General features: G+C 46.5%; 1 protein-coding gene across 4 annotated transcripts in view; it reads right to left on the bottom strand.

The window, feature by feature from the left end:
• Positions 1–803: 803 nt before the first annotated feature.
• OPA1 (OPA1 mitochondrial dynamin like GTPase) overlaps positions 804–23965 on the bottom strand; it is an 83566-nt gene continuing 60404 nt past the window's right edge. For all 4 annotated transcript variants that reach the window (XM_061637637.1, XM_061637639.1, XM_061637638.1 and 1 more), the window contains 4 exons: positions 18563–18656; positions 17055–17165; positions 3134–3214; positions 804–2488 (listed from right to left, as the gene is read on the bottom strand). In XM_061637637.1, coding sequence (XP_061493621.1) covers positions 3147–3214; positions 17055–17165; positions 18563–18656 — 273 coding nt within the window. In that variant the 3' untranslated portion in view covers positions 804–2488; positions 3134–3146. The remainder of the gene's footprint in view (positions 2489–3133; positions 3215–17054; positions 17166–18562; positions 18657–23965) is intronic.

Below are 23965 nucleotides of genomic sequence, written 5' to 3'. Positions count from 1 at the left end.
AGTAGCCAGAGTGGTTTAACAGTCAGCCACTCTGAATGAGGGGAACAGGGCCTCTCCTAGCACCTCTCAGCACCCTTCACTAACTACACTTCCCAGGATTCTTTGGGAGAAGCCATGACTGTCCAAAGTGGAATAAAGGCCTGGTGTGGATGTGGCCAAGGACAGCTTTGGTTTAAATTTTGGTGGGAGGCTACAGGTGCCTGCTGTGGAATAAAAAGGTGGGGGAAATGCTGAAAAGCAATGATACTGTTCACAATCTTTTCCTTTTGTTTTTGCGGCACCTGCTGAAGCCCTTCCTCTTTCAACAAGCCTTTTAAGGAGAGGCCTTTGTCCCAGTCTGCATCTCTACTGGAATCGTTTTTAAGATTTTTTCTATTGCTTGTTGTTTGCTGCCCTGGACTCCACTGGGAGGAAGGGCAGGATATAAACCAGATAAATAAAATCATTTTCAGGCACAACAGCAACATCACCACTTATGAGGGAAAACACACAAGGAGACTCTTGCCTTGTTTTGTTCCAGTGGGGTTATATGCTCATTCCCGATCCATTATTTACATGACAGACAGACAGACACACACTAGAGTTATTCATAGGAACTTAAGGAAGCTGCTTGTTACTGAGTCAGACCATTGATCCATCTAGCTCAGTATGGTCTGCCCTGACAGGCAGCGGCTCTGCAGGGTTTCCTAGCCCCACCTGGAGATGTGCCACTGGGGATGGAACCTAGAACCTTCTGCAGAGAAAGCAGGTGTCCTACCCACTGGGCCCTGCCCCGTTCCATGGTACACAGAACATGAGCAACAAAGTGTTCAAAAACCTGTTTATTTTGTTTCCCTTCAATGACATCTGCATTCAATAAATAACTTCCACGGGATACATCATGCTAAGGTTCAGATCGGTGATTGCGATTTATAACCAAAGAGTTTACCAGACAGCACACAAACGAGAGGAGAGAGCGAAGGCTCCTGGCCCACAAGAGGAGGCCCTTAAGCAGTGGCTGCGGTTCACACCAGCACTTAACAGAGATCTCCTCCAGTCCGTGCAAAACAGCTTTTGGTACAGAGGACCAGACAACTACAGGCTCAGGCCAGGGGACGATCTTCCACCACTCCTTTTTAGCAAACTCCTCAGCTTGTCTCCAGTGAGGGCAAAGGAGCTAAGAATATTTTCTATTATCAAGGGCACGAGATCCCAAGACTCAAAATCTCTGGTGTGTGGCTGAAAACATTAGGGTCATTTTCTACACAATGCCATTTCATTTTTTAACAGTGGAGGAATGAGGATTGTGCTCTCGTTCCATCACACTCCTTTTGGTTTCCAGCAGCAGCAGCAGCAACGGCTCCCACTCTGCCATTCATCTTGTTTCCAGATTTCACAGATCAATGGTGGGCGGGGGAGCAAGGGAAACGCCCCACCTTCCCAGACTTGGTAAGTGTGGCAGCAGTGGGGCTCCAACAAGGCAATGGCCACTGGGGGAGGGGGAGGACTTAAACAATCCGGAGCACATTGAAAAAAGCAGCCTCCCAACAGCACACGAGTTTTTTACATTTTACCCAAGCCACCCACTTTACACTCCACAAGCGAATCTCTTCAAAGGCTCTCCCTAAGATGTTTATCCCAAGTGTATCAAAAGCTGCTGTTGGACAATCAGTTGTCTGGAAGCTGTCATCACCACCACCACCTCTGACAATGTTTTTATTTGGCATGGAATTAGTAAAGAACTCTTCTCAGCAAACATAAAAAATAAAAATGAAATGTGGCTGGCCAAAGTCCCATCCCCCGCCCCCCAAAAACTACAACAAAATGAATGGTGGATAATGCAGATCTCTATGCAAGAGGCCCTTACATGGCAGCCTGAATACCTCTGTGAAAATATACTGGAAACATCCACTGGACTTTTGCTCACCACTGCCAAGTTTCTCTCAAGTGCTTCAACCAAGTCCATAATTACTCCCTAAATTCTCCCAATAGATTATTTAAAGGCAAATTTTATCACTTGGAGGACACCTCAGTGTGCTGGATCACACAAAACAAACAAACATTACTTAGAAGGTGTCATCGATATATGCACAAATGCTAAAATTTTATTTTAAGCTCCTCAGGATCTTCATGCACCAGAGCTCCAGGCTAGATAAAACCACTTGAGGAGATGAAAGGAGCCCTTCTGCCAGCTCCCTGGAGAAAAAAAAAAAAGAGAGCACTTGCACAATCTGGACACCCGCCTCCGAATCATCATTTCAAGATCACAAAGTCCAGATTCCTGTTGCCAGGCTTGCGTCCCATTCATAATCGTCACCACCTCCCACTCATAAGGCACGCTGCACCCAAGAACGCACAGGCTCTTGCTAGTTGCCTCGTTTCCTTTGTGACCTCCTAGGACACCCCTAAACAAGAGCAAGAGGGAGAAGAGGAGGACCTGGAGGATCCACTGGGCCTTTCTAGTGCAGTGTGTTCCAGAAGAGGGCTTTGTCTTGCTGTAGAGGTTCAACTGGAAAACAAACATACATGGACTGAATTCACAAAGCAAGCCTAGACAGAGCATGCAGCCCTGCTATTTGGCCTACAAAATCTGAAACTGGCTGTGCCACAAATCAGCAGCCTTGATACAGAGGCCAAGGAGGGAAAGGCCACATCCCAGGTATACCAACCACGAGGCCGCAGGGCCTTGCCCAGAGATGACAGTGCTGCTGGCATTCCTCTCCAAGAGAAGCTGGAACGTATGAGCAGAAAACGAAACCCCAATGGACGAAAGCAGCAAGAGGGAGAGTGTCTCATAGGAAGCAATGCCCCAGAGCGTCACGTTGGGACGGAGTGTCAGCTAGGAAGCTCATCAGGTGGCCTCAAAGGCAACCACTCTCACAGTCCAATGTCGTGAGGACAAGGCTTGGAAGGAGGAGGCTTGGAAGGAGGAGGATCAACTGGATGGCCTCTTGGGGCTACTTCCAGGCAAAGGTCCAAGGGTGCCCATGACTTGAGATGAGGCCGCACAGTCCCCTGACAAGGTGAGTTGGGCTTTCTGCTTCTGGCAAAGGGCTGCAGTGGCCGACTCCATCAGCGACAGCAGGGTGGGCCTGCCTAGTGGGGGGCGGGCAGCACAACAGCAGTGACCTATTAACCATCCAAAGGAGCTTACCTGTGTGAACCGCCTACTTCTCTTCTTCATGGAGGGCTTCAATGAAGACTTCAAGTTTCTCCTGGATCTCCCGAACTTTTTCTGGAAAAATTAATGTGCTGCTGTTACGGCTGCCAGCTCTAGGCACAAATGCCTCTCCAAGAGAAAACAGGGCTTGTCTCAGAGAAAGCAGCCTTATACTGAGTCAGAACATCCACCCAGCTAGCTCAATATTACCTGCACTGACTGGCAGCAAAGGCTCTCCAGGGATGCAGGCAGGGAATCTCTCCCAGCCCTGCCTGGAGATGCTGCCACTGGGGGTTGCACTTGGGACCTTCTGCAAGCGAGGCAGATGTTCCGCCACTGACCTACGGCCCCTCCCCACCAGCAAGGCTGCAGAGCTGGGCTTGCATTCCTTCTCTGTCCCAGAAATTCCTCAGAGGCCTCAAGCCAGAACACCCAGCTCAGCCACAGCTGGAAAACTCTTCTGAAGGAGAGCATGCAATGCCAGTTGTTGGAGTGACTAGTCTGCTAGAGACCAAGGCCTTATGCGCAAAAGCAGGCATAAAAGCATGTTATTCCAGCCTAGCCCACCAACGACATGCCAGTCTCGGGACGCAGTATGTCTGGTACAACGGATGCATCACATGTGCACCTGTATCTGGGAAGTACCTCAATATACTTGATAATCATTTTGCAGAGAGATAATCAGTTACTGCTAAGAAATATTGTATGGCATACCTATCCAGAGCTCATTAAATCATTCTGTCTGCTACAGCTAACCTCATAATTCATATTTTGAATGTCCTGCTTTTGCAGTTATGGATGCATTTCATTTAGGTTCCATATAAATCTTAGGAATACTTGTATCATCCAAATCAAAGACATACCAATGAAATAAAAAAGGTCTAATTTTGTTTAATGTTTATTATTTGTATTTATTTATTTATTCAATTTATATCCCACCCTTCCTCCCACAAGGAGCCCAGAGTGGCAAACAAAACACTTAAAACACTCTAAAAAATGGAAATGGACTGCCTTCAAGTCGATTCTGACATATGGGCGACCCTCTGAATCGGGTTTTCATGGTAAGCGGTATTCAGAAGTGATTTCCCATTGCTTTCCTCTGAGGCTAAGAGGCAGTGACTGGCCCAAAGTCACCCAGTGAGCTTCATGGCTGTGTGGAGATTCGAATCCTGGTCTCCCAGGTCGTAGTCCAATGCCTAAACCACTACACCACACTGGCTCTCTTAAAAACACTCTAAAATAGACTTTAAAATATATTAAAACAAAACATATTTAAAAACATGTTTTAAAAAAGCTTTAAAAAAATCTTAAAAAGCAATTTCAACAGATGTAGAGAGGGATAAGGTCTCTAAAACGCTTGTTGAAAGAGGAAGGTCTTCAGCAGATGTCAAAAAGATAACAGAGATAGTACCTGTCTAATATTTAAGAGGGGAGGGGGAATTCCAAAGTGTTGGTGCCACAACACCAAAGGTCCACTTCCTATGTTGTACAGAATGGACCTCCTGATAAGACGGTATCTGCAGAAGGCCCTCACCTGCACAGCGCAGTGATCGACTGGGTATATAAGGGGTAAGACGGTCTTTCAGGTATCCTGGTCCCAAGCTGTACAGGGCTTTGTACACCAAGACTAGAACCTTGAACTTGGCCCGATAGCTAATAGGCAGCCAATACAATTCTTTTAACAGTGGAGTAACATGTTGCCGATACCCTGCCCCAGTGAGCAGTCGCGCTGCCTCAGTTTGCACCAGCTGCAGCTTCTGGACCAACCTGAAGGGCAGCCCCACATAGAGTGCATTACAGTAATCCAGCCTGGAGATTACCAGTGCGTGCTCAACAGTGATCAGGCTATCCCGGTCCAGAAGGAGCCACAGCTGTCTTACCAGCCGAAGCTGGTAAAAGGCACTCCTAGCCACTGAGGTCACCTGGTGGCGAGCAGCTGGATAAGGCTAAAGCGGCTCCATCTAGGCCAACATCCTGCATCCCTCACGGCCACCCAGATGCCCCAAAGGCAAGCAACAGTACAAGCGTCGGCCAAGCTGGCTCCAAAACACCCTTCATGCGACTGGCCAACTGGTCCAGAGGCAGAAAATTCAAAGCAAGCAGGAGTCTAAAGCTTAAGCGTAGGAAATGTAAAACCCAGCCAAATGCCTGTCCAGAGGCGTACGCTCCCAGGGCCCAGCCGGCAGCAGGCAACCCACAGGCAAGGAACAGAGACAGGCCGAGAGAGGACACACGCTGGCTTGGACTTGGGGGGAAGCTCCCCGAAATAGGGAGCACCAGCCAAGAAGGGCCCTCCATGTGGAGGTGGTGCACCGAGGGCCGCGTTGATGGAGGCAGAAGGGCCTGAGAGGTCTGCTTGGCTACTTAGCGCTTTGCAGGACAAAAGCAAAAGCTTAAAGTGATGCCTGGAAGGCAAAAAGAAGCCGGTGCAGACTCTGGAGCACTTTTGGGCCCTGGCTGGCAGCCTGCACCCTCCGGAGTCAAACCAGCCATCTGGTTGCGCACAGCCTCTCTAGCAGAATCCCCTTTCGCTTTCCCTACTTTTTAGAACATTCTGATGCCCCCCTTTGCTGAACCTTTCCACCTAAACCTCCAACTCTCTAGCATCGCTCACATTTTTCAGAACTCTGTGCCCATTTTGTCTTTCTGCTCCTGACCTGTACGCCCCCCTGCAAAAAAAAAGTTGCTTCTGCACAAAAAGCATTCCTTCTGATTGTCTTTAGCATTGAGAGGAAGATACGAAAGCCTAATTCTTGCAACACCTGTTAAACAGCGATCCCAACACCAGAGAAGCAAAGGCACAAAAGCCCTCGTTTCCAGCTTTGCAACAATGAAACAAGCTGGGCCAGCCGAGTGAATGCCCATTCTCCTCTCCATTTACTCAATGTTTACTCAAAAGATGAGCTGTTCCATGGATCAGTTCATCCCAGTCCCTGATCTGGTCATGAATATTCCCATAACCCTGTCTCCCGATATCCCATAAACCCTGGCTGACACAGAATGAAGAAATCCTCTATTCAGAGGCCTCAAGAGAGCCATTCATGCTTGTGGGCTCTTTATCTCCACATGAAACAACACCCACAGCCCACTCATTTTCTTTTCATTAATCCTCTGATACCGGCTCTAAGGGGCTCAAACACAGACTAACTGATCTGTAATTAGGATCTGAATACATACTGTGAACACAGGAAGCTAAGCTATGGGGACAAGGCTTGCTTTTGCATCAGCACAGGGTGGAAGAAAGACTTTTCTTTTCACACACCGCCCAGCATCATCAGTTTTAGAGCCACTTAAAGCCTCGTTCTCTGCCGTGCTGAGGAGTTTTGGTTCCTGAAAAACTGATCGGGTGGGTGAAAGGCTGAGGGAGGAGCGGCCATAAGATGACATCGCTCAGCTGGTTGTTACACGCAGATTTAGACACTGCCAATAAGCAAGTCAGAGCTCTCAAAAGCATAGACAGGCTCACCTTAATAACTCCACTTGCGGCGCATCTGGCTAGTGCAACTCCTCAGCTAGCTAGTGCTCCTCACACCTGACGTGCCATCCCTGCGCTTAGGACTGGGGCATCTACTGCCATGGAGCCGGTGCAGCGCTGGTAGGCTGCCCCATTCTGCCAGAAAGAGGAGCATCCCTCATGGCAGCCTTCAGGAACCTGGTGCCTTCCAGATGTTTTGGACTTCAGCTCCAATCAGCCCCAGCAGCTGTATTCCAAAACCTCAGGAGGGCATCAGGCTGGTGAAGCAGGGCCGGTTCTAAAGGGCGGCCAGGTGGGGCACTGGCCCGAGGGCCCCTGGAGCTACAGGGCCCCCTGAGGGGCCCTCCACTCCCCTTCCGCGATCCACGACAGGAGCCGCGGGTCGCAGGACAGGATGATCTTGCGATCCGCCTGCCATCGCCCCGCTTCACCTACCTTTCTCTCTGCTGTTTTCTGCAGTGCGCGCAGGGTTGCCATCAATGGAGATGGCGGCCGAGGTTTCCATAAGGGGCTGAAGCCTCTGCCGCCATCTTGGTTGATGGCAGCAACGTGCATGCGTGCCATCAACCAAGATGGCGGCAGAGGCTTCAGCTCCTTATGGAAACCTCAGCCACCATCTTGATTGATGGCAATCCTGCATGTGCAGTGTGCACAGCTGCAAAAAACAGCAGAGAAAGCCAGGTGAAGCGGGGGGATGGCGGGTGGATCGTAAGATCCTCCTGTCCTGCGAGCCGCGGCTCCTGTCGTGGATCGTGGAAGGGGATCGGAGGGGCCTGGGGCAGGCTGGTGCCCAAGGGCCCCAGCATGTCTGGAGCCGGCCCAGTGGTGAAGGCTGCCTTATGGGATGTTTCACCTTTGACAGTGGCAAGGTTAAGCTGCGGCCACCTTGGGGTGGTGAAGGCACAAGTACCAGACCCTTAGGTCTTTAGGTGCAGTGCCTTGCTGTACCATTAAAAAGAAACACCCTCCCTGGCCCCAAAGGAAGCCAGAATCTGACTGGCGAGCCTAGTTCTAATCTGCAATGCTCCTTGCTCAAGAATCAGTTGGGAAATATTCTCGGAAAAGGAGCAGGAAGTTTTCCAAAAACTTCTGTGAGCAACAAGCAGAAACTGTGAGCAATGACTAAGAGCTGTTCTTTAACATCTACATCTCTGGGAGGGGGCTTTCAGGTGTCTGGAGCATGGTGTCTAATGTGCAGGTGACACCTAGCTCTCTCGGCGGTTGGATGGGTCTGGTCCCAACGGTCAGAGGAGGAACAGTTGCAACTCTTGAGATGCTGCATCCAAGCAACAGGAGGCGGCACACCCTCAACGTGGGCCTTTCCTTCCCATACAGCATTTGCTTGCGAGCTGTTCCCATTGACAAGTACAAGCTGATGAATCTTAACTGCCCACAGTAGAAATTACAGAAGAAGGAGACTTTCTTCACATGCCTTTGTACGTGCACATAGAACATAATGATGTGACTGAAAGCTGCCGGAACTGAGTTGATCTTAGCTAGGGTCATGCCCCACTGAATTTTTTTTTTAAATCATTTTACCTTAATGCTTCACATTTTTGAACCAGTTTCCTCTTGTTCACATACTATGCTGGCCAACAGGAAAAAGCAAAACTTTAAAGAGAAAACCACCCAGGCTGCCCTTAAAGAGACAGATCATCATCGATCACTTGCAAAGACAGATTTATAATAAGAGGCCCCCTTCTGTTTCTTTAAGGCTGCAAAACCAGATGGGAAGTGAATGGACAGTCAATGGGTCAAGAAAACACTGGGGAGTTTCCGCCTGTCTGCGGCATTTATGTTCCCCACAGAGAAAAGGGGGTCAAGACGGAAGCGGCACGGCTGGCTGCTGGAAAGGGCCCTTTCTTCACACTCCCACAAAGACCAGTGCTGTCCCTCACCCCTCTGTCAAGCGGGGAGAAAGATGGCCTTGTCAAACCCCAGCTTCCCAAAGAGGCAGAGGAAGGCAAATGAATCTGCAGAGATTGTTAAACAATTAGCTCATTAGTGCAACGAAACAGTCAGACAAAAGACTGCCAAGCGGAAAGCATTTGAATGGGATTTATAACAGTTCAGGGAGAGTCACCCCATGAATCATTAAGAAGGTTATTACAGGCTTAAAGTGAAAGCTTGCAGAAGAACGGAAAGCCTGATAAAACGCACAGCCCTACACTAACCCTCCCACAACTAAAAAATGCACTCAAAGAGGGCACTGTAAGCAATGTGTAAGGAAACCAATGCCTGCCAAGCGTAAGAGAACTCTTCCCGGGAACCCCAAATGGCAGAAACATGTGAACAGGACTGGATAATCATGACCCAAGGCATCACAATGGTGCATACAGCTTGATTCTTAAACCTGCAGTTGAAAAATCAACCGCATTAGGCTTTAATCCAGCCTTGCCCAACCTGTAGTCCACAACATCTGGAGGGCACCAACTCCCATCAGTCCCAGCATCACATGCCTGGTGGGAGCTGTGGTTTGAAACTCCCAGAGGACATCAATCTGAAGAAGGCTGACTTAACCTATGAGCATACATGCACTTACATAAATGCCATCTTCCCAGTCTGTGAGAAAAGGCAAGTCTGTGTATAGACCACGATCTAGAGGAAAGCCAGAACCAAGGGAATGAATCCTGGGCAGGAGAATATGGGGGAAAGGATCCACTTTACACCAGCTCAGACAACTGGCCCAGCTAGCAAGAGAGCAGGAATGCCTGGCAGGCTGGGGAAGGGCTCTAGAAAACACCTATGTGTATGTGCTGTCCTTTGCTGCTGCAAGCCCAGACCCACATGATGCCATCAATAGGGCCTGGTATTCCAGATCTGTTATAGCTAAGGGCAGACATGATCGCCCACCACAAATCTGATTTTATTATTGTGAACTGCTTTGAGAACCACCATGGATGAAGAGCATCTATCAAATATTTCTTTATTTCAACTTATTTGTAACCCACCCTTCACCAGAAGGTCCCAGGGCAAGAAACACATATGTATTAAAATATGCAAATGATATTTCAGAACTAGAAACAGGTAATACGAAAAATATTACTAAAATGTCAGTAAAATTGTCCAGGGTAACAGGAACTGAACAGCACGCATTTTCAACCAGCAACCTCATCCCACCTCCAAAAGCCTGGGCAAAGAGGCCCATCCTCCTCTGTCGATGAAAATATATGCAAGATGGCAGCGCCATGGAGCAGCAGAACAGTGGAAAGAATTCACATGAAAGTTGGCAACAACCTCTATGGCTGCCACTCTTGACTGCCACGAGAACCAGTCCAGTGTTGTGCTTAAAGTGCTGGACTGGGGAGAGCCAAACTTAGAGAGCCAAATTGAGGAAGCATCCAAACTAGGAAATGTGGTAGTAATGGGTGACTTCAACTACCCGGACATAGACTGGCCGCATATGTGTTCCAGTCATGACAAAGAAGCAAAATTTCTAGATATTCTAAATGACTATGCCCTAGACCAGTTGGTCATGGAACCGACCAGAGGGACGGCAACCCTGGACTTAATCCTCAGTGGGGACCGGGACCTGGTGCGAGATGTAAGTGTTGTTGAACCGATTGGGAGCAGTGACCACAGTGCTATTAAATTAAACATACATGTAAATGGCCAATTGCCAAGAAAATCCAACACGGTCACATTTGACTTCAAAAGAGGAAACTTCACAAAAATGAGGGGATTGGTAAAAAGAAAGCTGAAAAACAAAGTCCAGAGGGTCACATCACTCAAAAATACTTGGAAGTTGTTTAAAAACACTATATTAGAAGCTCAACTGGAGTGCATACCGCAGATCAGAAAAGGTACCGCCAGGGCCAAGAAGATGCCAGCATGGTTAACGAGCAAAATCAAGGAAGCTCTTAGAGGCAAAAAGTCTTCCTTCAAAAAATGGAAGTCTTGTCCGAATGAAGAAAATAAAAAAGAACACAAACTCTGGCAAAAGAAATGCAAGAAGACAATAAGGGATGCTACAAAAGAATTTGAGGAGCACATTGCTAAGAACATAAAAACCAACAACAAAACATTCTATAAATACATTCAAAGCAGGAGACTATCTAGGGAGGCGATTGGACCCTTGGATGATAAGGGAGTCAAAGGTGTACTAAAGAACGATAAGGAGATTGCAGAGAAGCTAAATGAATTCTTTGCATCTGTCTTCACAGTGGAAGATATAGGGCAGATCCCTGAACCTGAACTAACATTTGCAGGAAGGGATTCTGACGAACTGAGACAAATAGTGGTAACGAGAGAGGAAGTTGTAAGCTTAATGGACAATATAAAAACTGACAAATCACCGGGCCCGGATGGCATCCACCCGAGAGTTCTCAAAGAACTCAAATGTGAAATTGCTGATCTGCTAACTAAAATATGTAACTTGTCCCTTGGGTCCTCCTCCGTGCCTGAGGACTGGAAAGTGGCAAATGTAACGCCAATCTTCAAAAAGGGATCCAGAGGGGATCCCGGAAATTACAGGCCAGTTAGCTTAACTTCTGTCCCTGGAAAACTGGTAGAAAGTATTATTAAAGCTAGATTAACTAAGCACATAGAAGAACAAGCCTTGCTGAAGCAGAGCCAGCATGGCTTCTGCAAGGGAAAGTCCTGTCTCAGTAACCTATTAGAATTCTTTGAGAGTGTCAACAAGCATATAGATAGAGGTGATCCAGTGGACATAGTGTACTTAGACTTTCAAAAAACTTTTGACAAGGTACCTCACCAAAGGCTTCTGAGGAAGCTTAGCAGTCATGGAATAAGAGGAGAGGTCCTCTTGTGGATAAGGAATTGGTTAAGAAGCAGAAAGCAGAGAGTAGGAATAAACGGACAGTTCTCCCAATGGAGGGCTGTAGAAAGTGGAGTCCCTCAAGGATCGGTATTGGGACCTGTACTTTTCAACTTGTTCATTAATGACCTAGAATTAGGAGTGAGCAGTGAAGTGGCCAAGTTTGCTGATGACACTAAATTGTTCAGGGTTGTTAAAACAAAAAGGGATTGTGAAGAGCTCCAAAGAGATCTCTCCAAACTGAGTGAATGGGCAGAAAAATGGCAAATGCAATTCAATATAAACAAGTGTAAAATTATGCATATTGGAGCAAAAAATCTGAATTTCACATATACACTCATGGGGTCTGAACTGGCGGTGACCGACCAGGAGAGAGACCTCGGGGTTGTAGTGGACAGCACGATGAAAATGTCGACCCAGTGTGCGGCAGCTGTGAAAAAGGCAAATTCCATGCTAGGGATAATTAGGAAAGGTATTGAAAATAAAACAGCTGATATCATAATGCCGTTGTATAAATCTATGGTGCGGCCGCATTTGGAATACTGTGTACAGTTCTGGTCGCCTCATCTCAAAAAGGATATTATAGAGTTGGAAAAGGTTCAGAAGAGGGCAACCAGAATGATCAAGGGGATGGAGCGACTCCCTTACGAGGAAAGGTTGCAGCATTTGGGGCTTTTTAGTTTAGAGAAAAGGCGGGTCAGAGGAGACATGATAGAAGTGTATAAAATTATGCATGGCATTGAGAAAGTGGATAGAGAAAAGTTCTTCTCCCTCTCTCATAATACTAGAACTCGTGGACATTCAAAGAAGCTGAATGTTGGAAGATTCAGGATAGACAAAAGGAAGTACTTCTTTACTCAGCGCATAGTTAAACTATGGAATTTGCTCCCACAAGATGCAGTAATGGCCACCAGCTTGGATGGCTTTAAAAGAAGATTAGACAAATTCATGGAGGACAGGGCTATCAATGGCTACTAGCCATGATGGCTGTGCTGTGCCACCCTAGTCAGAGGCAGCATGCTTCTGAAAACCAGTTGCCGGAAGCCTCAGGAGGGGAGAGTGTTCTTGCACTCGGGTCCTGCTTGCGGGCTTCCCACAGGCACCTGATTGGCCACTGTGAGAACAGGATGCTGGACTAGATGGGCCACTGGCCTGATCCAGCAGGTTCTTCTTATGTTCTTATGTCCTCAGTCAGTCATGGTGTGCAGTGGGTGACATTGGGCCGGTCTCAGCCTGATCTACCTTACAAAGTTGTTGTGAAGATAAAAAACATCACCTTGAGCTTCTTGAAGGAAGCATTGGATATAAAGTAGAGAAACACAGCCAGTGGACATACATACTTATCTGACACTGCACTGCTCTTGCAACATGGTATTTGCAGAAATGACTCTCTGGGCAGAATGTGCTAATAAGCTCTAGATCTTTACAAGGAAGAGGAAGAAGTGGGGAGAGGCCTCTTGCTCCTGGAAAACGAATAAGCTAAGAAGTGGCACTCAGCTGGGATTAGAAACCCCAGCACAGAAATCAATCTCTTCAGCAGCAATTAAGCAGCTTCCCTAATATCTGAGCTAAATCATCCACCATCAGCAAAATCTGCCCCCTCAGCAGTGAGGAAAAGTGTTCCGATCCTCCGAGTGCTGACAAAGAGCTGTCAGTGCCCCAATGGCAGCCAGCTGGCTTCCAGGTGATGCGTCTGAATGATGGCAATGTCTCTCACACTGCGTGAGCGCTGGCACCTTTTCAAAACGTACACACACATGCACACACACCACGCTTCCTGAAGGTAAGAGCTTTTTGAGCCACTGGGGCTTAGAAGGGTTCACCTGGCTACAAATACAACCTGGCACCATCCAAAATCTCTTCCACAAATTAAGGAGCCCAGGCAATCAGACCCTGCAGAGAACAGCCCAGTTGCTTGAGGTGAAGAAAGCTTGCAATGGCTGCAAAACAGATAGTCCAATCTGCAATGCTCAAAGCGTGATGTCCAGCACCAAGGGATGACACATAGACGGCCAACACAGGAAAAGGATGCAAGACCAGAGGACTGTGAGTCTGGACATCATTTCATGGGAAGGTTCGAAGGCTGGAAGCTCATTGGGTGACGTGAAGCTTCCTGAGAGGTCATCCTTCCCCCACCCTCTAAGAATAATTATGATGCCGTGTCAGAATGCAAGCGAAGAGCTCCCGGCGAGGAGTTCCACACCTGCACGCTCGTGGCTCGGCCTCTCAGTTTTTGTGCAGAGCAAAGTCTCAACTTGCCTGTGACACCTGCCCAGGTGTTAGCACTTCATGTGCTGACAACGAACTGGAGGGGCTGGACCCCTCCCCTCCTTTGTAAGTCTCAGCTTCCCTGACAAGGCCTCCTTCCCACCCCTCCTCCATCAAGGAACAGCATCTGAACGCACAGGTAGCGGGAATGAAGAAGACCTGCTGCTAGAAGAGTGCCTTTAAAAAAAAAAAAAAGCTTCTACATGTTTAGGAAAAAGTTGTCGCTTCACAGTATTTGCAGGTAGACACTCCCTCTCTCCACTTCCAAAATAATATCTAGTCAGCTTGTGACTGTTGGGATAAAGCAGCTTTAAGAGGAGTAACGGGAAGGGACAACAGTCCCGTGAGGGTGCTGGGGAAGAGGCCAAGAGCGCAGGGCCCAGGTCCAGAGGCATCTGCCTACGGCCACACACGGAGCACAGGCTAACAGAGAGGGGCCGGAGGTCGCCATCTAGAGCTGGGGCAACCGGCAGCTGATGATAGATCTGCTTCAGCTCCTCCAACCTGGGGCCCTCCAAGCCTTTTCACCATAACAAGTCCCACCACCCCAGCCAGCACTGGGGAAAGCTGAGCTGAGCATTTCAATAAAGTGAACCAATTTAGCCATCGTCTGAATGGACAACCAACCAAATATTTTGGCCAGTCAAGTGCCCACATTTTAGCATCTATATACTGCCTTTAGACACTATTTACAGTGGAATGAAGATACACAAATGTCAACCACAAATTACAAATAAAGCTTTGGGACTGGCCCAGTGCGGTCATTCTTTTTTTTAGTTGGACCCCATTGTGTCATACAGCATCACAGAGTGCAAGCAACATGCAACGGTATTTCCAAAGCCCGTCAGCTCCCCACAAAGCCACCAGAATGACTGCAAAATAATATGATTTCAAACAAAAAGGTGCAGTTTGGGAAATGTCCCGGATTATATTCAGGACATGATTTCAGTCTCTTCCCAGGCAAGAGGGCTTCAGAGCACTTTAAAAAAAGGAAAACAGGCATGGATTTTACTGAAGTAGGATTGTTTAAAAGACAAAAACAAAACCCAGCTCTCCCAAGATTCCCCTCAACAGCCAAAGGGTTTGGCAACCCGGCAACTGCCTTTAGTGCTCTGTACTAGTGGCGGGGAAGCCTACCCATTCAGCACAGGAGGGGCCTGATTCAGAGATAAGCTGCCAAGGAGGAGGCAAGCCCAGGCAAGCTCCAGAGAAGGAAACTGAGGAACGTGCAAACTGTCTCTGGTGGTGGCTGCCCGGGAGGTGCTGAAGCACGAAGTGGCAGAAGAGGGTAAACAGAGGCAGGAGGTCAGCATGTGGCAGCAAACAGTCCTCCCTTTCTCAAAGGGATCCTCCCAAAGGCGACAACCTGCTGCCCCCTGAAGGTCAGAAACAGCGCTGCTCTTTCTTAGGCCGTGTTACAAAGGGTCTCCCTCTGCCCCTCCAGGACTCAACTGAGCAGCCATAAGAAATAAGGGCAGGAGTGAAAACACCCCAATGTCTACCTGAGTGTCACTCTTTACCCAGTATTTTGCATTCAAGAGAACTAATAAAAAAAGAGTTGAAAATTTTGCCTGGCAACACAGAATCCCAGTTTAGGCTGGACAAGATTCTGCATAAGATAGGCACATGTACAAGTTGCCACCATGGCTCTTGGCTGCATCCCCTCCAGATGTTTAGACTACAATTCTGTGCTGGCCAAGGCAGATGTGAGTTGTATTCTAAAACATCTGGAGGGCACTGGGTTGGCGAAGGGTGAGTTAAACCATCACCCCATAGTCCTAATCTTGACTGGGGGCTCTAACGGCTGATTTTGCTTTTTACTGACAGACATGTACCCTTCTCCAGCCTGCGCGTCTGTTATGCAGCGCAAACGCATAATTAAAACAGCATGATTAAACTAGCACTTAGCAGGACCCAACATAATTCTGGGACAAACGTTTCTGTAACTCTCCAGCTGTAAGTAGTACAGACAAGCCAGGATATTGGGGTGAAATATGGCCAGCAAGATCTTTGTCCACACTTTTTCCAGATGTTCTGTGGCCGTAAAACATTGATCCTGACTCAACAAGATTGATACTGGAACTATTTACATTCCAAAAGGCTACAGTATATTTATCAAGATACTAAAAATCATGCTCCCATAAAACATATGACTAGTTCTGTGGTATGGAAGGGTGGGTTTTTTTAAAAAAGAGTTCATGCTCATTTACTTTTTCTTTGCTAGCAGGTGTCACACGATTTAACAACCATCATCGTCAGAGGGGGAAATTCACACCCTTAGAAGAGGCTGCGTGCCTAGTTAAATACAGAAGGCTCCAGAGGCTGAAGGGAAGACCAGAACAAAAGGCTTGCATTAAACCGGGAGTTGTGCACCCACTTCTTGTTTCAGGGCAGCCTCTTGACAGCAGAAGACGCAACTGCACAGCAGCACAAACGGATAACGACAGAGAGCCTTTGGACAACACTATGGCATTCATGTTGATGTTCCCCTAGCAACAGAGCAAGTCTTCTGTATCTGGTGGCAAGCCCAAACAGGAGAGAGGCTTTGTTGAAGGGGAAATGCTTCCAATTAGGGACTCCAACTAGAGATTAAAATACAAATACTGGAGGAGGAGGAAGCAGACTAGGGAGAACCTCCTCAACTGCTGCTACATGTTGCAAACATAACATTATCAGGAGGAGGAAGATGGCCCACCTGTGTCTTTACCGCCGGAGATGCCATGGTCAGCCAAAAAAATTAGACCCCCCCCCCCGTATCCGCTCACTACAAAGGAAGCATCTAGGAATGCCTTCCAGATGTGATCTGCTCTCCAGTTGTGGAAGACCTGCAGCGTCACCTCTTAAAGCCAGGCAGATGAAAGCTACACCGATTCAGAGGGCAACTTTTCTGTGCATAGAATGCCTTTATGTGCTTTGCCTGCCCAAAGGAGAACTCTGGGCAACTGAAAAACCTGCTACCCGATATGGCTGAAACAGTTGGTGCTGATCAGAGGTGTCATGTTCCACGAAGCTTGAAAGCACTTATCACGTACACTCTCTTAGCACACTTATAAAGGCACAGCAAAGTGGACAGGCATGAGGGTGAGGTTGGGGTTGCTTGGAACAGGCACACCATGGCAACCCTTCCTGATCAAACAGTTCTTTCAGCAGGCATGACTGGCTCTGGCAAAACTGTGCAGGCATGTGCGTGCTAGAGGGACCCCTCTATCCTGAGGTAAGACGGCATCAGCTACAACCAAGCATTGCCCAGCTGTCAAAGCATATGCCTAATAAACACACACACATTTCTTAGCCTGACCAGCATTTCCAGAACCAAGAGCCCAATGTCTGCAGGCAACAGGGTTCTTCACATATTGGGCAATCCATTATAGTTTCTGAGCCAGAGAGATACTCACTGAGGTCCTCAGCAAGCTGAACTCTTTTCCCCGTTAACAGCTTCATCTTCTTCGCACAATCCTCAGCAAAATCTTCCAGCACTTCTTTTACATTCTTCTCTAGGCGCCTCACTGTGAAATAAATACATAAATAAATAAGAACAACTCTGATGTTGTTATGAGCCTTCAAGTAGACTACAACTTATGGCGACCCTCTGAATCGGCGAGCTCCAATAGCATCTGTCATGATCCACCCTGTTCAGATCTTGTAAGTTCAGGCCTGTGGCTTCCTTTATGGAATCAATCCGTCTCTTGTTTGGCCTTCCTCTTTTTCTACTCCCTTCTCTTTTTTCCCAGCATTATTGTCTTTTCCAGTAGATCAGGTCTTGTCATTATGTGTCCAAAGTAGGATAACCTCAGTTTCATCATTTTAGCTTCTAGTGACAGTTCTGGTTTAAATTGTTCTAACACCCAATTAATTGTCTTTTTCGCAGTCCATGGTATGCGCAAAGCGCTTCTCCAACACCACATTTCAAATGAGTTGATTTTTCTCTTATCCACCTTTTTCACTGTCCAACTTTCACATCCATACATAGAGATCGGAAATACCATGGTCTGAATGATCCTGACTTTAGTGTTCAGTGATACATCTTTGCATTTGAGGACCTTTTCTAGTTCTCTCACAGCTGCCCTCCCCAGTCCTAGCCTTCTTCTGATTTCTTGATTATTGTCTCCATTTTGGTTATTGACTGTGCCGAGGTATTGATAATCCTTGACAAGTTCAATGTCCTCATTGTCAATCTTCTGTTGTCATTACTTCTTGACGTTCAGTTGTAGTCCTGCTTTTGTGCTTTCCTCTTTTAACTTTCATCAGCGTTTGTTTCAAGTCATTATTGGTTTCTGCTAGTAGTGTGGTATCATCTGCATATCTTAAATTATTGATATTTCTCCCTCCAATTTTCACACCTCCTTCTTCTTGGTCCAATCCCGCTTTCCGTATGATATGTTCTGCATACAGATTAAATAAACAGGGTGATAAAATACACCCCTGTCCCACACCCTTTCCGATGGGGAACCAATCGGTTTCTCCATATTCTGTCCTTACAGTAGCCTCTTGTCCAGAGTATAGGTTGCGTATCAGGACAATCGGATGCTGTGGCACCCCCATTTCTTTTAAAGCATTCCATAGTTTTTCATGATCTACACAGTCAAAGGCTTTGCTGCAATCTATAAAGCACACAACAACTTTAAGATGCATGTATATTTATTTTTCCAGCTGGGTGCAGGAATAATAGTGGAAGAAGACTTTGCTGCACAAATCGTATGTTCAGACTTAAAAATACATCTGAAGAGACAGGCCATGCCTCAATGTTGTTGTTTTAAATTACAGTGTTATCCACCCCCAGGTAAGGATTCCCAACGTATCGCTTCAGGTGCAACACTGGATCCAGGAACACCCCTGAGCCGCCTGGCAGGCCAAGCACGGCTGGTCCCAGCAGCTAAGCGTAGCAGCCTACGTAGCCTCTTACCTTCCGTATTGGTCACCTGCTGCCTCAAAGTGTTGGCGGTGATGGCCAACATCCGCTGTATCCGCCAAAAGAGCACCACATCATTGCATTCCAGCTGAAACCACCAAGTGAAGAACAAGTCAGCACTAAGGAAGCAGCTAAGCATCTCCAAAACGCAACTCAAGGTCTATTCATTTAGCTACAAGGCATTTTTCCCCAACCAAGCAACACAGAATACTACATACATCCCTGTATAAAACAAAGCCCTAAAACTAAACAGCAAATAGTATCTTTTTAAAAAAGCCTTAAAACTGCTAAAATCAACCAAATGCCTGTTAGAATATGAAAGTTTCATAGAAAACAGCCATAGGGAGATTCCTCCTTTCACTTCAAGGCAGATTACTCCCCAGTCAAGGGGCCACTGTGGTGAGAGCCCTGCTGCTTGTCCCCGCAGGGCTTGTAGGCTGACGGAGGGAAAGGCAGCCTTCTCAGGAGTTCAGGTCCCAGGCCTTGGAAGGGGTTCGCTTGCTTAGCATTTATTTGCTTATTAAATAAAGAGTAGTGTTTTTTTCTAAAAAAGAAATTATACCAGAGAAAAGAACACAGTGGCAAGCACTGTCTTAAAGGTTGCTGTTCCAAAATGTTATCAAAGCAACTCACACTTTGATATATTTTATCAGGTTTGAGTTCTGAACAGCGTCATTTAAAAAAGAAAATAAAACGTATAAGCCTTAACGTATAAGCCTTAGTTAAACTCTGAGTGTGCCTTCCACAGAGTTTCCCCAAGACACACTTGTTTGTTCTTCATTTCTACATACATTTTTCAGTTCCACTTGAAATCAGCTGGGTTCGCTTACAAATAGTTGAGCATCAAAGTGTGAGTTTCAGCATTTTTAAACTCCGCCTGCTATATTGTCTTCTGTTGCGATGATTGCTAAAGCCCCAGAAGATAAAGGAAGAGGACAGGGGAGGAATTTTAAAGGATTCTTTTCACTGCTCTGGGCCCTATCTTGTTTAAAAAAGGGTTTTGCAGGACAACATAATATCTGTATGCAACTGTAGAAGATGTATCTGCTGCTCTCTTAAGGGACATTTTGCTTTTGTGCAGTTGGAAATCTGACAGCACAATCCAATAGCTTGTGAAGTATGAAATGGATTCAAAGATTCAGGAGAAAACAAAGCACATAACACTCCTGCAAGTGGGAAAGTAAAGGAAGCCAAATTAGATTACATTGCGTTGGAAAATGCTGAGCTGTTTGGGGAAGTTGACTGTCTTATTTTATTACTGATAGTTTCCAAGTGTTTGCTCCCATATTGAACAACAAAATGCAGAACTTTTCCCTTCCTTAAAAAGCATCTTGTGAAGATTTAAAAATCTGCCTTTTTTGTTACACTAGAAGAGACGCCAGAATAACACTGCATCTCTAGATAATGAATAAAACATAATTCTTCCCAGCGTGACACTTAAAATTAAAAAGGTAGCACAGCAGCTTTTAAACTGACTGAGGGGGGAAACCCGACAGGAGCTGAGAAAGGTCCGGTTCGGAATAAACCTCCCCCCTGGGATAAAAACCAAAGAAATGATGAAATTTTAAAAGGGGTAGGCCTAGAAGTAGGCATTGTGAGAGCAGGGGCACAGGATATAAATTCAGAAGAGCAAAATTACCACAGGCCTAACCACAAGTGCCAAAGACACTTGAAGAGAGACACTGCTTACAAGTGCCTGTACACTAATGCTAGGAGCCTCCGAACCAAGATGGGAGAACTGGAGTGCTTGGTCTTAGAGGAGAGCATTGATATAGTGAGCATAACCGAGACCTGGTGGAATGGAGAAAACCAGTGGGATACGGTTATCCCTGGATATAAACTATATCGGAAGGACAGGGAAGGACGTATTGGTGGCGGAGTCGCTCTATACGTGAAAGAAGGCATTGAATCCAGCAAGCTCGAAACCCCAAAAGAGGCGGACTCCTCCACAGAATCGTTGTGGGTGGTGATACCATGCCTCAGGAGGGATTTAATACTGGGAACGATCTATCGTCCCCCTGATCAAAATGCTCAGGGAGACCTGGAGATGAGATATGAAATTGAAGAAGCATCCAAACTAGGAAATGTGGTAGTAATGGGTGACTTCAACTACCCGGACATAGACTGGCCGCATATGTGTTCCAGTCATGACAAAGAAGCAAAATTTCTAGATATTCTAAATGACTATTCCCTAGACCAGTTGGTCATGGAACCGACCAGAGGGACAGCAACCCTGGACTTAATCCTCAGTGGGGACCGGGACCTGGTGCGAGATGTAAGTGTTGTTGAACCGATTGGGAGCAGTGACCACAGTGCTATTAAATTAAACATACATGTAACTGGCCAATTGCCAAGAAAATCCAACACGGTCACATTTGACTTCAAAAGAGGAAACTTCACAAAAATGAGGGGATTGGTAACAAGAAAGCTGAAAAACAAAGTCCAGAGGGTCACATCACTCGAAAATGCTTGGAAGTTGTTTAAAAACACTATATTAGAAGCTCAACTGGAGTGCATACCGCAGATCAGAAAAGGTACCGCCAGGGCCAAGAAGATGCCAGCATGGTTAACGAGCAAAGTCAAGAAAGCTCTTAGAGGCAAAAAGTCTTCCTTCAGAAAATGGAAGTCTTGTCTGAATGAAGAAAATAAAAAAGAACACAAACTCTGGCAAAAGAAATGCAAGAAGACAATAAGGGATGCTACAAAAGAATTTGAGGAGCACATTGCTAAGAACATAAAAACCAACAACAACAAATTCTATAAATACATTCAAAGCAGGAGACCATCTAGGGAGGCGATTGGACCCTTGGATGATAAGGGAGTCAAAGGTGTACTAAAGAACGATAAGGAGATTGCAGAGAAGCTAAATGAATTCTTTGCATCTGTCTTCACAGTGGAAGATATAGGGCAGATCCCTGAACCTGAACTAACATTTGCAGGAAGGGATTCTGACGAACTGAGACAAATAGTGGTAACGAGTGAGGAAGTTCTAGGCTTAATGGACAATATAAAAACTGACAAATCACCGGGCCCGGATGGCATCCACCCGAGAGTTCTCAAAGAACTCAAAGGTGAAATTGCTGATCTGCTAACTAAAATATGTAACTTGTCCCTTGGGTCCTCCTCCGTGCCTGAGGACTGGAAAGTGGCAAATGTAACGCCAATCTTCAAAAAGGGATCCAGAGGGGATCCCGGAAATTACAGGCCAGTTAGCTTAACTTCTGTCCCTGGAAAACTGGTAGAAAGTATTATTAAAGCTAGATTAACTAAGCACATAGAAGAACAAGCCTTGCTGAAGCAGAGCCAGCATGGCTTCTGCAAGGGAAAGTCCTGTCTCAGTAACCTATTAGAATTCTTTGAGAGTGTCAACAAGCATATAGATAGAGATGATCCAGTGGACATAGTGTACTTAGACTTTCAAAAAGCGTTTGACAAGGTACCTCACCAAAGACTTCTGAGGAAGCTTAGCAGTCATGGAATAAGAGGAGAGGTCCTCTTGTGGATAAGGAATTGGTTAAGAAGCAGAAAGCAGAGAGTAGGAATAAACGGACAGTTCTCCCAATGGAGGGCTGTAGAAAGTGGAGTCCCTCAAGGATCGGTATTGGGACCTGTACTTTTCAACTTGTTCATTAATGACCTAGAATTAGGAGTGAGCAGTGAAGTGGCCAAGTTTGCTGACGACACTAAATTGTTCAGGGTTGTTAAAACAAAAAGGGATTGTGAAGAGCTCCAAAAAGACCTCTCCAAACTGAGTGAATGGGCGGAAAAATGGCAAATGCAATTCAATATAAACAAGTGTAAAATTATGCATATTGGAGCAAAAAATCTGAATTTCACATATACGCTCATGGGGTCTGAACTGGCGGTGACCGACCAGGAGAGAGACCTCGGGGTTGTGGTGGACAGCACGATGAAAATGTCGACCCAGTGTGCGGCAGCTGTGAAAAAGGCAAATTCCATGCTAGCAATAATTAGGAAAGGTATTGAAAATAAAACAGCCGATATCATCATGCCGTTGTATAAATCTATGGTGCGACCGCATTTGGAATACTGTGTACAGTTCTGGTCGCCTCATCTCAGAAAGGATATTATAGAGTTGGAAAAGGTTCAGAAGAGGGCAACCAGAATGATCAAGGGGATGGAGCGACTCCCTTACGAGGAAAGGTTGCAGCATTTGGGGCTTTTTAGTTTAGAGAAAAGGCGGGACAGAGGAGACATGATAGAAGTGTATAAAATTAGGCATGGCATTGAGAAAGTGGATAGAGAAAAGTTCTTCTCCCTCTCTCATAATACTAGAACTCGGGGACATTCAAAGAAGCTGAATGTTGGAAGATTCAGGACAGACAAAAGGAAGTACTTCTTTACTCAGCGCATAGTTAAACTATGGAATTTGCTCCCACAAGATGCAGTAATGGCCACCAGCTTGGATGGCTTTAAAAGAAGATTAGACCAATTCATGGAGGACAGGGCTATCAATGGCTACTAGCCGTGATGGCTGTGCTCTGCCACCCTAGTCAGAGGCAGCATGCTTCTGAAAACCAGTTGCCGGAAGCCTCAGGAGGGGAGAGTGTTCTTGCACTCGGGTCCTGCTTGCGGGCTTCCCCCAGGCACCTGATTGGCCACTGTGAGAACAGGATGCTGGACTAGATGGGCCACTGGCCTGATCCAGGAGGCTCTTCTTATGTTCTTAAGCCTTCAGATGTCTACTCAGAAGTAATTCCACTGAAAACAGGACTTATTTCAAGGTAAGCAGATATGACTGCAGCCTTAATCAATTTTGATATCAAAGCAATGCTCCAAACTCTCTTAGACCAGACTGGCTATAAAATCTTTGTAGCTATTACTAAACTAAGGGCACAATCCTATAGGTATTTACGCTTGGCTAAGGGGAGTCAGGATATGGTGGATCTCTGGTTCAGCTGGGCTATGCTGGTGTCCCTCATCCCAGCTCAGTCAAAGCCCAGCCGAGACTGGCATAAGTCCCCAAAAAGGGGCATTTGGGGGGTGTAGTGGGGGTGGCACTGAGGAGAGGGGAACTTGCGCAATATCCTACACCTGTTTAGCTCAGTCATGTGACCTCCAGTCCTGGCAGTCTAAGTAAAAACACACAATAGCTCTGTCTTTTGCTGCTTTTATTTTCTCTCCACTGGGCTCTGCCGGCTGAGGTGGCATTCTCCCCTCCCAAGGGCTCCTGAATGGAGTTAGGATCTGGCACAGCGTCACTTCAGCTGGCTTAAGTTACGCTGGCTTCCTCGATGTAGGATTGCTCTGCCCGAGATTCATACTGACAGTATTTTGAAAATAACATAACACATTTTAGGATCAGTTGGAATTAAATATCCTGTTTCATTAACCATTCTAAGTATTCCAAGCGAGGTCAGGAAGGGTTTAATAGGT

Source organism: Rhineura floridana, chromosome 7 (assembly GCF_030035675.1).
Source record: "Rhineura floridana isolate rRhiFlo1 chromosome 7, rRhiFlo1.hap2, whole genome shotgun sequence".
In the NCBI taxonomy this organism is placed as follows: Eukaryota; Metazoa; Chordata; class Lepidosauria; order Squamata; family Rhineuridae; genus Rhineura; species Rhineura floridana.
Note: the sequence above shows the minus strand (reverse complement) of the source record. Positions and strands in the feature narration are given on the sequence as shown.